Source organism: Pinus tabuliformis, chromosome 6, assembly GCF_031772625.1.
Source record: "Pinus tabuliformis cultivar Carrire ecotype Pingquan chromosome 6, CPIR1, whole genome shotgun sequence".
Taxonomy (NCBI): Eukaryota; Viridiplantae; Streptophyta; class Pinopsida; order Pinales; family Pinaceae; genus Pinus; species Pinus tabuliformis.
In genome coordinates this window covers 791,894,646-791,909,958 of record NC_142292.1, presented here as the reverse complement: position 1 = coordinate 791,909,958, position 15,313 = coordinate 791,894,646, and the positions used below count along the sequence as shown (strand labels likewise).

General features: G+C 41.0%; 1 protein-coding gene and 1 long non-coding RNA gene across 9 annotated transcripts in view; one reads left to right on the top strand and one right to left on the bottom strand.

Annotated features, from left to right (window-relative positions):
• LOC149261160 (uncharacterized) overlaps positions 1 to 15,313 on the bottom strand; it is a 58,849-nt gene that overhangs the window by 32,624 nt on the left and 10,912 nt on the right. The window lies entirely within an intron of this gene.
• LOC149261161 (uncharacterized) lies at positions 2,104 to 5,284 on the top strand. The gene is made up of 2 exons (XM_089381217.1): positions 2,104 to 4,466; positions 4,577 to 5,284. Exons 1-2 carry the CDS (start codon positions 2,543 to 2,545, stop codon positions 5,170 to 5,172), a joined length of 2,520 nt encoding a protein of 839 aa, XP_089237343.1. The 5' UTR covers positions 2,104 to 2,542; the 3' UTR covers positions 5,173 to 5,284.

The window sequence follows — 15,313 nt, the reverse complement described above, 5'->3', positions numbered from 1 at the left end:
ACTCACAGAATTCATTACAGAATTCGTTTCCTTAAATGATCAACTACTGCAGCAATAGGAAGCATTGTGCCAAAAAAATATCACAGTGGAACTCTTATTGCGAAATAAGCGATAAAATCACTAATCAAGTCATCGACTCACGACATGATTATGATTTAATTGATAAACGAGTTACTGAATATTTGGCTTGGCAAGAAACAGAGGAGGGGAAAAGAGCACGCGCACCAATAATCAATGGCAATCACAAAGAAATGCTCTTTAACAAATGGGACGCACAAATCAGGAAAGCAGAGCAAGCAGCAGAAGAAGCAGCCACAGCAGCAAACAGTGTTATTGACTGCATAAATGAAAATTTGCACAGGGCAAATCTGATATCAGAAACCACTCCAGGGTATCTACCAAAAGTACAGCAATTGCAAACAGGCTGGAGACAGAAGGCTCAAGAAAAGGCAGAATCAATCAAAAGATTAACTAAGTTGAATTGGGATTCTCACTAGGCATGCTTGGTAAAACCACACAGCCAGTGCATGACTCTCAAGTGTATCATCAATTCTGCCGAGAAGATGGCGTCAGCTCTTGCCAATTCCGTTTTCGCAGCACAGCTAAAATCGGAAGTCGGCCAGCCGACTCTTCTCAAACAAATGTTGAACGCGTGCAATTTCAAGGAGCAGATATAGGAATAGTTAGTTAGTATTTTTAATTTTAGATTCAATATAGTATTAATTTTGCTTTATTTTTTCTAAAATGAGAACGGTCATTTAAACCATATCCTACATTTTTGTAATAAGTTATTTTTAAATTTAGTTAGTAGTATTTAAACCCTTCTCATGCATTTAGAGAAGGGTCCTGAAATTTGTCGAAAACTTATCCCCAGAACATGCACTTTTGTACCCTCTGAGGAGGTTTTGATGAATGAATGAAACAGGATTTATTGATATTTGCTTTTAATATCTACTACTGATGTTGCACTTTTGTACTCTTAGTGGATGTTGGATCAAGGAGAGATAAATCATTATCGCTTGAAGCGCATGAGTAGGACTAGTTACAAATGGTACTTTTATCTCTTAACTGTTTCTGTCTTTGTGTTAAATTGATATTTATGTTTAGTTGTTTATATATTGATGCGTGAATGTTTGAGTTATCATTTGGCACTTCTGTACGGTGATAGCTATTTATTTATGCTTAATATATGAGTAGCTTATTATGCGATATGTTTTTCACAACTGTTTCGTCTAACTTTTTATACGAAGTGGTTCATCTCTATCGAATTCTTTTCTCATAACAGTTGAATGATCTTTATTACCAATTGTTATTTGAAATCATTTTAGATCGCATAACGGAAGGATTACACCCAGGGTTAGTGTAGAATTAGATGTTTCTGTTTATTAGAATACAATTGCATGTTATTAGATTAGAGTTAGAGTAAAGGCATTCCATTTAGAAACCGTTGGAAAAGAAATATCAATTCTCCACACACACACACACATAAACTGGGAAACTGGTCCCATATCCCCAGTCGGACCCACTATACCAAACGGAAAAGGAGCTGCTAACCAAGGTCTGGACCGGGTGGGTATCCCCCTTGTTGTAGACCCGATTTTCGGGGCTTCAGCAAGACCTCAAGAAGAACGTGACACGATATGTGCAAGAGTGCAGCACGTGCCAGAGGAGTAGGGTAGAGCACACACACCCAATAGGATTACTTCAGCCTCTACCTATTCCGAAGCGGAAGTGGGAGAGTATCTCCATGGACTTCATCACAGGGCTCCCAGTTTTTCAAGGACGAGATTGCATCTATGTGGTGGTGGACCGGTTGACGAAGTTTGCCTATTTCTTTGTTATTCCCCCTCGGTATTCAACTTCACAGGTAGCCAAGTTGTTCTTCAGGGAGGTGTTCAAACCATAGTTTTCAAAACCGTTCCGGTCTGACCGGTTACCGGCCTAACCGGCCGGTTAGGAGGCTCACCGGTCAGAACCGGTGAAAAAACCCGGTCAGCACCCTAACTTGCCCAGATTTTAGACCTAACCGGTCAAAACCGGCCGGTTTAGGTCCTAACCGGCCGGTTCCGTCCTAAACCGGCCGGTTTAGGGACAGGCCGCCGGTAAAGGTAAAAAGCGGACGGTTTTTTGCAGCTGAGGGCGGTTTAGGGTTTTTGGGGGTGAGGGAAAGGGATTTTCCCTCCAAAAAGACCCTCACAATTGCTATAAGACACCCCTCTCACCCTCATTTGTCTCACACAACTGATTTGGAGTGTTTGTGAGTGTTTGTGAGTTTGTTTGTGAGCTTGGAGAGTGTGGAGTTTTTGCTGAAGTAGTCATCTTGGAGTTGGAGTTGGAGCTATTTTGGAGATAGTGTGTAGCTGTCAGTGGAGTTGCCATCATCAAGAGGAGGCTAAGGGAGCTACTTTGCATTTCCAGGTAAGGATTTGCACTTGATAATTCCTCATTTGGGTCTGCTGTCCATGAATTAATTTTTTTGTGCTATAAACTTCTCATTTCAATGATCTATCATCTATGCTAAGCCTATGAACTCTCTAGCTCTATGCTATCAAATTTTTTAGCTTGCATGTGCATTTTTTTTCCTACATTTATCATTGGTTTTCCATGTTCCTTAGCTGCAATTTTTTTTTTAAATGGCAGATTTATTTGCAAATTGTTATTATTTCAAGCAAACATGGCTCCAAAAGGAAAGGACAGTGCATGGGCTCATTGTGATGTAGTTGAGGGAAAAATGATATGCAAATTATGCCATAAATCTATTGGAGGTGGGGGTATTCTTAGGTTGAAACAACACTTGGCTGGGGTAAGAGGCCAAGTAAAGCCATGTGATGCACCAAATGCACTGTTAGGTCCTATTAGGGCAGAATACATTGCCAAGCTTGAAAAATTTTATGAGGATAAGGCTAGGGAGAAGGCCATCCAAGATGAAATTGCAAGGAAGAGGGAATTATTAGAAGCCATGAAAGAGAGTGGGTATGATGATTCTGAGATTCAAGACTCCACTTCTATCCCTTCCACCAATGACCCCTTTCACTATGTTCATCCTTCTGTTGGAGTTGGCCAACCATCAAGAGGACCAAAGAGACAAAACATCCAAAGTTATTTCTCATCTTCTGCCACCATTGCTTCTTCTAAATCTAATCCCACTTCCTCCCAGCCAAGTTCTCAACCCACTTTGGATCAGCATTGGAAAAAACAATGCAAAGAAACTTCTCACCAATACATTGCTAGATGGTGGTATGATTCAGATATCCCATTTAATGCTGCTCGCTCACCTTATTACCAAGCTATGTGGGACTCTGTTATAGCTGCAGGAAAGGGCTTCAAAGGCCCTAGTATGCATGACTTGAGGGGAGCTCTTTTGCAAAAAGAGATATCTTCCATTGATGAGTATTTGACTGAGTTTAGAGAGTCATGGGTCAAAACAGGTTGTTCCATTATGTCAGATGGATGGACCGATGGAAAGAACCGCACTATCATTAATTTCCTTGTTTCTTGCCCTCAAGGAACCATGTTTTTGAAATCAGTTGATGCATCTGATAGGGTAAAGGATGCAAGCCTTCTATTTGAGCTTTTGGATAACATTATTCAGGAAGTTGGGGAGCAGCATGTTGTGCAGGTCATCACTGATAATGCCTCAAACTATGTTCTTGCTGGAAAGATGCTTGAGGCCAAATATAAGACCATATTTTGGACTCCATGTGCTGCACATTGCATAGACCTCATGCTTGAGGATATAGGCAAGGTGGAGTGGGTAAAAAACACTGTAGAGCATGCCAAGTGCATTACAAAATACATTTACAACCACTCATGGGTATTGAGCCTAATGAGGAAACACACTGGAGGCAAAGAGCTTGTTAGGCCTGCAATTACGAGATTTGCAACTCACTTCCTCACGTTGCAATGTCTCAATGGTCAACATAGAAACTTGCAGAAAATGTTTTCCTCTGATGAATGGTCTGAATCTCGGTGGGCTCGTAGACCAGATGGAAAAGACACCAAAAAGAAAGTGTTAGACACTTATTTTTGGAAAAGGTCTGTAGAGCTTGTGAAAATTACCGAGCCCCTTGTTAAGGTGCTAAGGTTGGTGGATGGGGAAAGATTGGCCATGGGCTACATTTATGAAGCTATGGATCAGGCAAAGGAGCAGATACGGGCAGCTTACAATGACAGGTTAGCTAAATATGGCCGTATATGGGAGATCATTGATAACAGATGGAACAATCAACTCCATCGTCCTATACATGCAGCCGGGTATTTTTTGAACCCAAGGTATCACTATAAAAATCGGCTAGGAGATCAGCATGATGGGGAGGTCAGAGCTGGATTGATTGATTGCTTGGAGCGCATGGTCCCTAACCATGTAGACCAGTTGGATATACATAGACAGCTTACTATTTTCAATCAAGCAAGTGGTACTTTTGGCAAAAACTTGGCAAAGATGGCAAGAGATGTGGACCAACCAGGTAAGCAATTCCAATTTCCATTTTGTTTTTCATTTTAAGTTAAAATTGTTTACGTTCTTTACAATTCAAATTATAAACTAAGTTACTAATTATTGTCTTTTTCTTTGCAGCACATTGGTGGGAGTCATTTGGTGGCCAGTGTCCTCAATTGCAAAGGTTTGCAATTAGAGTCCTCAGTCAAACTTGCAGTGCTTCAGGTTGTGAGCGCAATTGGTCTGTTTTTGAGCGCATACACACGAAGAAGAGAAACCGTTTGGAACAAAAACGGTTAAATGATCTTGTTTTTGTGCAATACAACCTTCGACTGAGGAGGAACCAAATGATGAGCAAATCACCTGATCTAGATCCCATTGTGTTGGACGATATTGATCCAACATCAGAATGGGTGGAGGAGACTGAAGATCCTGTGTTTGAGGCTGATTTTGATATCGACATGGCTTTAGCGGAGGATGAGGCAGATTATGTGGCGGCATCAGAACCAGGATCAGTAGCGGCATCAAGGAAAGGCAAGGAACCAATGGAAGGCACTAGTCGTGCAGGTCGACAAACTCGTGCTTCCACTAGGTCCACTTCTATTGTCATTGGTGGCATTGATACTGATGTTGCAGATGAGGCAGAGGCATCCTCAGACTCTGAACCAGATGATGTCTATGTAGCTCCTGATGATGATCATGTGTCTAGTAGTGGTGATGATCTTGATGATTGATCATGTGTACACTGTAGACTTGTAGTAGGCCAATGGCCTCATAGCTTGCAGCATGGTTTTTGGACTCTATAGGCCATTTAGAGCCTCATTTCTTATGTATTTTGCTATTTTGTCGATGATATGTATTGCGCTCGGTGCCATTTTGATATATTCACCTTTGCATGGTATATAAATGAGCAAACTTTGCATATTTTGTCTCTATTGGCTTGGAATCATGGTTTTACATCTTAAAAATAGTTTTTTTTCATTAAAAATTAATTATTTAATGTATTTTTTAAAAACCGGTTCGTTTAGACCAAACCAGTCCCGGTTAGACCGGTTCCGGTCGGTAAACCGGTTAGCTAGGTGGACCGGTTCGGTCACCGGTTCCGGTTTTAAAAACACTGGTTCAAACCCCATGGTCTCCACAAGACCATTAGTGATTGGGACAACAAATTCATGGTGGGATTTTGGCAGGAGCTCTTGAGACTGGTGGGCACAAAACTCACTCCCAGCACTAGCTACCACCCTCAGACAATCGGGTAAAGATAGGTGGTGAACAAATGGTTGGAGGGCTACTTGAGGAATTATGTGACAAGGCAACAATGAGCATGGATGAAGTGGCTACATCTTGGGGATTACTGCTACAACACCACCTATCACATGTCCATTGGTATGTCCCCTTTTCGAGCTCTTTATGGTTATGACGCTTTACCTTTTGCTGACATGGTGTTTGGATATAGCAAGGCCCCAAGGTCCAAAGATTGGATCCAAGAGAACCAAGACATACTTAAGGCTCTCAAGGACACTTTGCAGACTGCACAGAATCAGCAAAAGATTTATGCAGATCGCCACTGAGTTGAGAGTCAATTTGAGCTCAAGGAAATCATCTATTTGCGCCTACAACGATACAAGCAATCAACTCTCAAGCAGAGGGGGGCTGAAAAACTCAAACCTCATTTTTATGGACCATACAGGTAGGGCGACTAGGCATGTAGGGGAGGTGGCATGTGAGTTGGATCTCCAAGCAGGAAGCAAAGTGCATAATGTGTTCCATGTGTCTTGCCTGAAGAAGGCATTGGGACAGCAAGTAACAACTTCAACAGAGCAGTACTAGATGAGGAGGGACATCTAGTACTGGTCCCAGAAGCCATTTTGAAGGTGAGAGAGAGGAAGCTTAGGAACAGGGTCATCAGGGAGTTATTCATCAAATGCAGAGACTTACCTCAGGGAGATGCTACATGGGAGGGTGAGCAGGTATTATAACACCCACCATTGCAATTACTTAAAGACAAGCAAATTTTGGTGGGGAGGATTGTGATATCCCCAATATCATAATTTGCTCAAGTGTAGCACAATTTTACAATTTTAGCATTAGAGGGGGATTTTGGCAACTCCCAATGACTTAGGAAAAGTGGGTGGAGTAGGCACCACATGATTTTTGGAGGCAAAAGGAGGCATTGCGCACTAGGAGAGAGAAAAATCAAATCTTTACTGGAGTGTGGGGGCCACCAAGGGAGACCATTTGAACCACCAAGGGAGAAGGGTCAAATTAGTGGATTGTGGGGGCCACCAAGGGAGACATTCGAACCACCAAGGGAGAAGGATCAGATTAGTGGATTGTGGTGACAACCAAGGGAGGCTAAGAGGGTTGGACTACTTAAGGAAGCAAAATAGAATTTCTCGCTATCCTTTGACTATCTCACTTACACAATTCTACCTCTCTTGGAACTGTTTAGCACAAGAGTTAGAGTGTTGTTCAGCACACAGATTTCATGCGAAATTCCACCCCATTCTTCGGAGAACTTCGAGTGTCACCCTTGTTGGGACAAAGGGGAGTTTTCTAATGGGCACCTACAGGGCTACATTGTAGCAAGACATCAAGTTATACGCACTTCCTGGGCGCAGAGGTAGTTCATGTGGCACATTTTGGGTTCAGCTATAGTGGGATGGAGTCAGCGAATTGCAGGTGAATTTTTCTATTTGGTGTCAGAGTTTTGGTGGTGATTTTGCAAGGCTAGAGTGCAACAATTTTGTGGGTCGAATTTATCTTCTTTTAGAAGTGTGTAGAGGCTACTTGACAAGGTAGGAGAAGAGGAGAGTTCAAGGAGCCAAGGGCTGAAAAGGATGGGTTTATGGAGGATCCATTCAGGGTTGGATTTGCGGCTTTAGCAACAGTTCTTACAACTAGCCAGAAAGTCACTCACACCTCTTGGAGGGTTTTCTTGTCACCCGGAACTAGCCAAAACCCTTCCTGGGTTCTAAATGTATTTGGAGGAGAGACTGCAGCTGAAGTTTCAGAATTTTCTAAGCAATGTACAGGGGAAAATCTTTAGTTTCAGTGGGAAACCAACAGTAGAATTTCTAGGCAGTGTGTATTTCCATTTTGGAGCCATTCCAGCATTGGTTCAATGAGATTCCACCTAGATTTTGCATAGCTTTCTTAGCAAGCACAGGTTCCATCATTCCTACTCATTTCTATGTACTTAGATTCCCATAATTAATAAAATGGCTCAGTCGTTCTGCTTATTTTCTTTGGTGTTCTAATGTCTGTGCTTGGTTTTAAATTTTATATTGTAATTCCTAGTTCATAGTTATCTTATTCACTATCAATTTCCTAGTAGGAATATTACATGGTTGACAATATTGTTGCCAAAGACGGTGAATAATTCTACGAACATACCCAATACTAACATGCAAACAATAGGTTTGGCAGAGTAACAGAGGGAGTTGACAAGATTCAGGGTAAACACTTTCCTCCTAACGAGTGAGTGTTATATTTTCAATTTACTGCAAAAGTATTTACTTCGTGTTTGTGGGTGCTTCATGAGATTTGGGGTACATCGTGTATGCTCATCCCTTGGGTGGTCCGAGATAGATTATAAAATGAGACATGGTCCATGATATGCAAAATTAAGATAGCTTGCTTAGTGGATGCTTAACCTCAGTTAATTTCAAGATTGTTGTTCTTCCCCTCGGCATTGGAGATCTCTCAATAGATTGGTGGACACCCTTCATTGAGGCCTCATGGTGTAGCCACTTGTTTAGAGAGTCCCTTTCAGGGGATGTGGAGCATTGTGCATCATGGAGGAGTGCTTCAAGCCTCGATTCACATGTGGCAAATTGGTTTCCTATTCAAAGGATTGGAGGTTAGAGGACACTTGGGGCTTCAAGAGTGTTCATGCAAGGACAGTTGACCCAATGGAGTAAATTTCCTAGGAAGACCAAAGGAGTTCATGAAGGCCTGTGATGGAGTGATGCAGACTCTCTTTCTGTAGCTACATCACCTTGGAGCTATTATTATGTATGACAACACCTTGAATCATGACACATGTACCTTGGAGTGTAGCATCTCAATTGTGTTGGTCTACAGGTGCTCATTGTCAATTGCTTGTAAGGGCTTGTGCCCACATTATATTATTGGCCTCCCTTACCTCTCATATAATTAAAGGAAGAAGAGACTCTTTCTATTCATCATCACTTGTACCACCCTTTGTATTTCTCTTCTTTGAGAGATTCGCTAGGTTCATGAATTCATGAGGAAACCTTAAGAGAAGCAACAAAAGGGAAATACAAAGAATGACTACGGTTTTCTCTTGTGGAGGAGACTTTAGAAATAATGATCACATATATTCATTCACTCACGTGTATTCACTCTTGTGATGAGATAGGACTAAGAGAAAATAATGTGCACTCTCTCTCTCTCTCTGAAGTCTTCACTTGTACTTGTATTCTATGTCTCTCTTAAGGCACTCAGGTTTATTGGTCCTCCTGGAGTTTTCGAGTTATGGTTTATCCCTTAGAGATTGGAGATGATATTTTTGAGAGAAAACCCTAGGGTGGATTTTTTAATAAGAAGAGAATAAGAGGGTGTCTTGCTTTGGAGGTTGTGTTGGAGGCGTCTTCCATTTGAATCTTCTTGGATGAGCTAGAGTTTGATGAATTACCATAGCTAGGGCATGCTGGAGTTTCTCTACTAGCCTTGAAATAAGGCTATAGTATGTACTTGTGCTTTATCTTGACCTTATATGTGAAGTTTCCAGGTGTCTACATCTTGCGCCATTTTTAGATTTGAATTTCAGCTATATATACTTTTTATGCTTTGCTAAATATAGCCATTTATGTCTTGCTAATTGGACATAAGTAAATTTAAAGGAAAATTGTCAAGCGAGTTAACGTCGAAGGAAGAATATGGGGGATTGATTTTACAGTTGTTATACTGCAGTAATTACTGCTGTAAGAGTGCAATTGCAGATCAGATTATTGGCTCATAAATTGCCCTAGAAGGGGCTGAAACTTAATCTCTTTGTTTGGTATATTTTCTCCTTGAATTTGTTGGAAAGTTTGGGGCTGGTTTGAGGTAAACGTTTTTTATCATTCCAAAGTTGTTTCACACTTTATTTTTACAACAGTCATAAAGGCTGAAATTCTAAGGCTAATATACAAGAAATCCTCTAGTAAGAAGGTGAAATTTGAGTTTTGCCTTAATTGCCCAAGTGCATGAAATTTCCACAGGCACTTGCTTTCCAAGCAAGTTATAATGCTTTCAGAACCTTAAATTTTCTAAATTAAGCCCTTAATTATGTACCCTATCTAGATTCTAAACAACGCTTTCTTTTGCTTTCATAGAGATTTTGGATATTGATTAAAGTACATTGTTTAGGTGTCTTGTTGAGGATATTTCCCTCTGCTCTAATGTCCAGACAATGCATTGTGTAAGAGTTAATCTCAGCATATATCTTCTAGTGAACAGCGTACATGGAACCTATTTTTAGCATCTTGTTCCAGAAGTGCTTTGTGTGATCTCATGCCAGTTTTAATGAACTAACAGATGCTTTATCAAGATCTCCATGCTGCATGGAGATGTAACACACTGTTTTCATCTCTTTTTAGGAGGACGCTTCAGTTGACTTACGTTTAGGTGCTTTTCTGGGAGTGATTTGCAACAGCTTTGAAATCTCATTTTCACCTTATAAGAATATTTGCATAACAAGGTTTTGATAATGTGTTGTTGTGGAAGCTAGCATTTTTGTTAACACAGTTGAGGGCTCCTCTAAATCATGACTTAGGTGATGAGATGTGATTTTTTCAGCAAAAACTCTTTCAGATTGGGCACATTGACCCCACTAGTAGATAGTGCAATTTATTTTTATAAAGGTTTTGGTATCGTCGGTTTACTATTTTTGGCATAAGCAGAACGTTGCTTGTCACCATAGTTAAGACTGAGTGGATAAGGATAAGCCATTAACCCTTGGGGCATGGGGAGCTATTTTGATGAAGTCGTGTTCTAATTTGGAAAGTGGTCAAGATGACCTTGCATGGCAGCTTTGATTCTGGGAATTTTGTTTAGTGAATTCAAAAAATAAATTAAGCCTTAATTATCTAAGGACGTGGAGGTCCAAGAAGAAGGCCATCAGTGCCATCAGTTATCACTTGCTTCTTATCTCCCTGCTAGCTGATGAACTTGGGTATTTTAGGTATCATTGAGTGTTGGAGATAGTGGAAGTCCCTTTTGTTGCTTTCTTAGCAATTTTCTTCTAGTGGTGCGAGTGGACAGTAGTCATGATGCGTGATCTCCATGTCCCCGTAGACTTTTAGGGGAATGTGAAGTCAATCTGATATTTCTCAGAAATATACTTGCTGCTTCTCTGATTAATAGAAGAATTATCTTCATCCATGGCAACCAATATGAGCATTTTGATGGTATGAAAAATATGTTTCCTGATTGCTCCCTTGGTTTTAAGATTTGAATTTGTAGGATTCTAAGTGTTGGTAAGATTGTTTTGCCGCGTTGGTATTCCTCTTTCCATATTCTTATGACATTTCCAAATACCACACCATTCAATGAATGAGGTTAGATTAGAAGAGTTTGGCATACTGTCTGGAAGCTTTTTCTCATTATTTTCAGGTTTGCTAGTTTTTAAATGAGACTTTCAAATTCAAGTATTTATTGTTGTCTCCAAAGGTTCCTCATTAAAATTGGTAGATTGAAGTCACAAAACTGCAATTATTTTTGCTGATACAAAGAATATTTACTTCAGATCTGCAAGATCCGTTGAATTAAAGATATACCTGTTGCAAGATATGATTAATTAAAGATATACCTGCTACGGATCTGAGTTACCAGTTTGTTGATTTGAGGTTGATATTGTAAATCTTTATGAAACAGGCAAAAATGGCCTTTCCAATTACCACACCATTCAATGAATGAGGTTCGATTAGAAGAGTTTGGCATACTGTCTGAAAGATTTTTCTTTCTTTTTCAGGTTTGCTAGTTTTTAAATGAGACTTTCAAATTCAGGTATTTCTCTGAAGGTTCCTTGTGATAAAAATTGGTAGATTGAAGTCACAAAACTGCAATTATTTTTGCTGATACAGAGAATATTTACTTCAGATTTCCAAGATGCGATGAATTAAAGATATATCTATTGCAAGATATGATTAATTAAAGATGCACCTGTTACAGATCTGAGTTACCAGTTTGTTGATTTGAGGTTGATATCGTAAATCTTAATGAAACAGGCAAAAATGGCCTCCTAATACTTGATTGTGCTTAATTGTAGGTAGTAGATACATATTGTTGAAGAATGTAACTAGGTTCAGTCATCATGTAATGTACTTGTCAAAAGAATAAAGAAAAGAATTTCTATTATTATTGTTATGACTTATTAAAGCATGGGTTTCATGCTTGGGTCATCATATTTTAGGTCAAAGTCCCCATTGAGGACTTCTAAGATTTATTCTGAGTTAATATAGTCATTGTACAATTAAAGAGACCCTTCTTTGGAATCGTGTAAAAAGATTTATTATTAAGTAAAATATGATTTATGTAACCTCCACACCAAGTCGGCCTAAAGGACACCTATTCGACCTCACCTAGAGCCTATCAAAGGAAGGAGATCGAATTCATTTGGAGCATCTCATCTCAAGCAAGTTCGATATCTCTAGTGAAGCTGGAAAAAGTGCGAAGTAGGTCAAGGAAGTCAAAAGAAGTGAGAGTTGAGGGTCAAGGTCAAAGAGAAAAGGAAAATCAAAGTTTTGGTGGTACTCTCTCTCTCTTTTTCGTGCCCTAGTTTGGGAAATCGAAGTCTTTCAAGTGTTGTTGTTTCTAGTTGTGCCCAATGTCGTAAGTTGTTGCATAGTCGAAGTTGCTAGGGTGGAAGTGTTGTTGCTAAAGGGTCGAAGATCTGGAAGGGCTAACTTGGTGTGGAGGGAAGGTTTGGTCTATGTCTAGGTTGAAGAGTGTTAATTTTAGGTATGTTCTATGCTTAGAGCAATTTATTTCAATTTTCACAGTTAGCTCAATATCTTTTCCAGATTAGCAATCACATCAGCATTAAAGTAAACTGCAGATAGAACATAAACATAAATCACAGAACACAAGCCAAGACAAGAGGACACATGATGTGGCACTAGCCAGGGACAAGCCCCAATGTGGGGAAACCCTTGATCAATTCTTCTTATATGTTCTTCAATAGTTCAGTAGAGAGAGAGAGAGAGAGATAGTACATTTACAACAAAAGTCAACACTTTGACTTATCTTAGATAAGAGCATAGATCATCTCTAAGAAAATGATACATGAGATCAGTTGAAGACATGCTGCTTCAACTGATTCTGCAAGGTGAATCCTTCACCTATCATTGTGTTGCATCTCATCATCATGATGTACCTCACCGTGTTGCACCATGCTGCACCCATCATCACAAAGTTGGACCTCATGACTACAGCATGACTGTTCCATGTGCCATGGTTGAACCATGTTGTCCATGATTGTTGTCCCATTGTTTGCTTGTTGTACCTTGCATGCTTGTTGTACCTTACTTACTTGTTGTCCCTTGCATGCTTGCTATACTTGCATGCTTGTTGTCCCTTGCATGCTTGCTATACTTGCATGCTTGTTGTCCCTTACATGCTTGGTGTCCCTCATGCTGCACCTTATTGCAGCATTCATCATCATTGTGTTGCACCCTTATTACAATGCTGTCACACCTTATTACATCATGTTGTTGCACTTACATCAATTCACTGTTAGGGGATTCTCTTATTGACACATTGTTGGACTGGTAGGGGTATTCTAACAGTTGTTTGGACAGCCTTCACAACATCTGTCCCAAGGCAATGATCACCCTTCCCTAGCATTCCTAAACCACACGTTGGCTTCTTATACCCCAGCAGTCACAACTAGCCCTTACACCCTCCTTGTTATCCTTAACGTAGACCTGTAGGTGTATAAGGGACTGCGGCTTACTACACCAAGCCTATCCCTTGCAGTTGTAGCCCTTTCCAAGGGTTCTATCCCGACGAAACAGTTCCTCATGCCTTCGGCCCTCAAGAGCAGTCCGCAGCATCCAAGACAGCCTCTAGGCCTCCACCAAAGTGACCCAAAAACAGGCTACTGCTCCAGTAATTAACTCAGCCTCCATTGAGGAACTCGGGCCTCCTCCACGTTGTCTAAGATCCTTCCTCTCTTACTGCGTTTAGAGCTTTCATTCTTCCATAGACTACGTTAAGGTTCTAGGGCATCCATCTAGGGTAGAGAACCTTCTCTAATCTGCGTTGAGGGATTACATTGTTGCCCTTCTTGACTGCATATACCTCTTCATAGGTTATGTTAGGGCTTCTCCAAAGGGTAGCATTAGGCCTTCTCCATAGGGCAGCGTTAGCTCTTCTCCATAGGGCAGCATTAGGGCTTCTCCATAGGGCAGTGTTAGCTCTTCTCCGTAGCGCAGCGTTAGGGCTTCTCCATAGGGCAGCGTTTAGATCTCTCCTCCATAACTGCGTTGAGAGCTCGATCATCCTCCTTAGGACTGCGTTAGGGCTACTTCCTCCTAGATTTCTCTCACACTAAAACCCAAGACAAGTGGAGAGAAATCGAGAGAGAAGTGTGTAAAATGACTCTCAAGTCATCACCTCTTATACTAAAACGTTGAGCACATGAGGGGTTTATTTGGTTGTTGGTCGACCTTGACAAATTGTCTTATAACACAAATAAATTCATAACTCCATGAATACTTATCTAAATAAGATGATCTTTGGATCAATCCTACACCTCTCAATGAGAGGGATCCAAGAAAAATATCAGCTGCCATAAATAAGATGATCCACATGGAGTTTGGCCCTAGTTGCCAATTTTAACACTCCCTCTCAACTAGGGAGAACTCCATCCGCTGATCCATATGTCCGACTGTACTATCTCTGCCATCAGTGCCCTGCACTGCTCTGCTCTACTGAGCTCTGCTTTGCTGAACCATGAAGAAAAAGAATTGATCAAGAATGTCTCATACCATTCTCCACTGATCCAAAGTCAATTTTATTGATCCCAGATCAATATCACAAGAGAGTGTCCCAAACCACTCATACTAATCCCAGATCAGTTTCATTGATCCCAAATCAATGGAGGTCATCCTAGCATAGGGAGTACGGTAGATACAACGTTGCGTCCAACGATAGTACTACTATGGTCCCTAACCCCAATTCCCTGCTCATTGATCAGATGAGAGGTACTTCCCATGAGTCCTAGACTGCATGGGTAGGATGCCTCGACAGGAGAACCAATCATCCTATCCCTAAGTCGCCTCGGGGTATCACAGGGGAAGGCTGAGCCATTCACCCTGTACATAGCGCACCATTAGGGGAGTGTGAGTCGCCCTATGGTCGCATGTTGCTCCAGTAGTACCCCAAGCCCCCCGGAGCTCCTAGAGCTCAATGTATGCAACATCAACGACTCCAAGTCCTTCGAGAAAGCCACAAATTTCACCTTTCCCTGGGGCTTTGACAGAATGTTTGCGACCTGTACATCAGTCTCAATGTGATGGAGCCTCCTCGCTCATTGACGCACCATATCCCTGATAAGGTAGTATATGATGTCTATCTGCTGGGGCAATCATAGAATACAGGATCCCTCAAAAATCGAATCCCCCCTGGTTGACACAGAAGATCATTGTGGTATCCATCATGTGTACAAACAGCTCACTAAAGAGCTCCTGCAACCAGGCAACTTCACACGAGGTCATACTCGTAGCTATCTATTCAGTCCTAACGGTGTTCAAAGCAACCATCTTCTACCTCCTGCTCATACAGGATATCGAGCAGAACCCAAAGAGAATCAGCACTTAGAAGTGCTCTTGAGATCCTCCACACTGCCTACCTAGTCAGCATTTG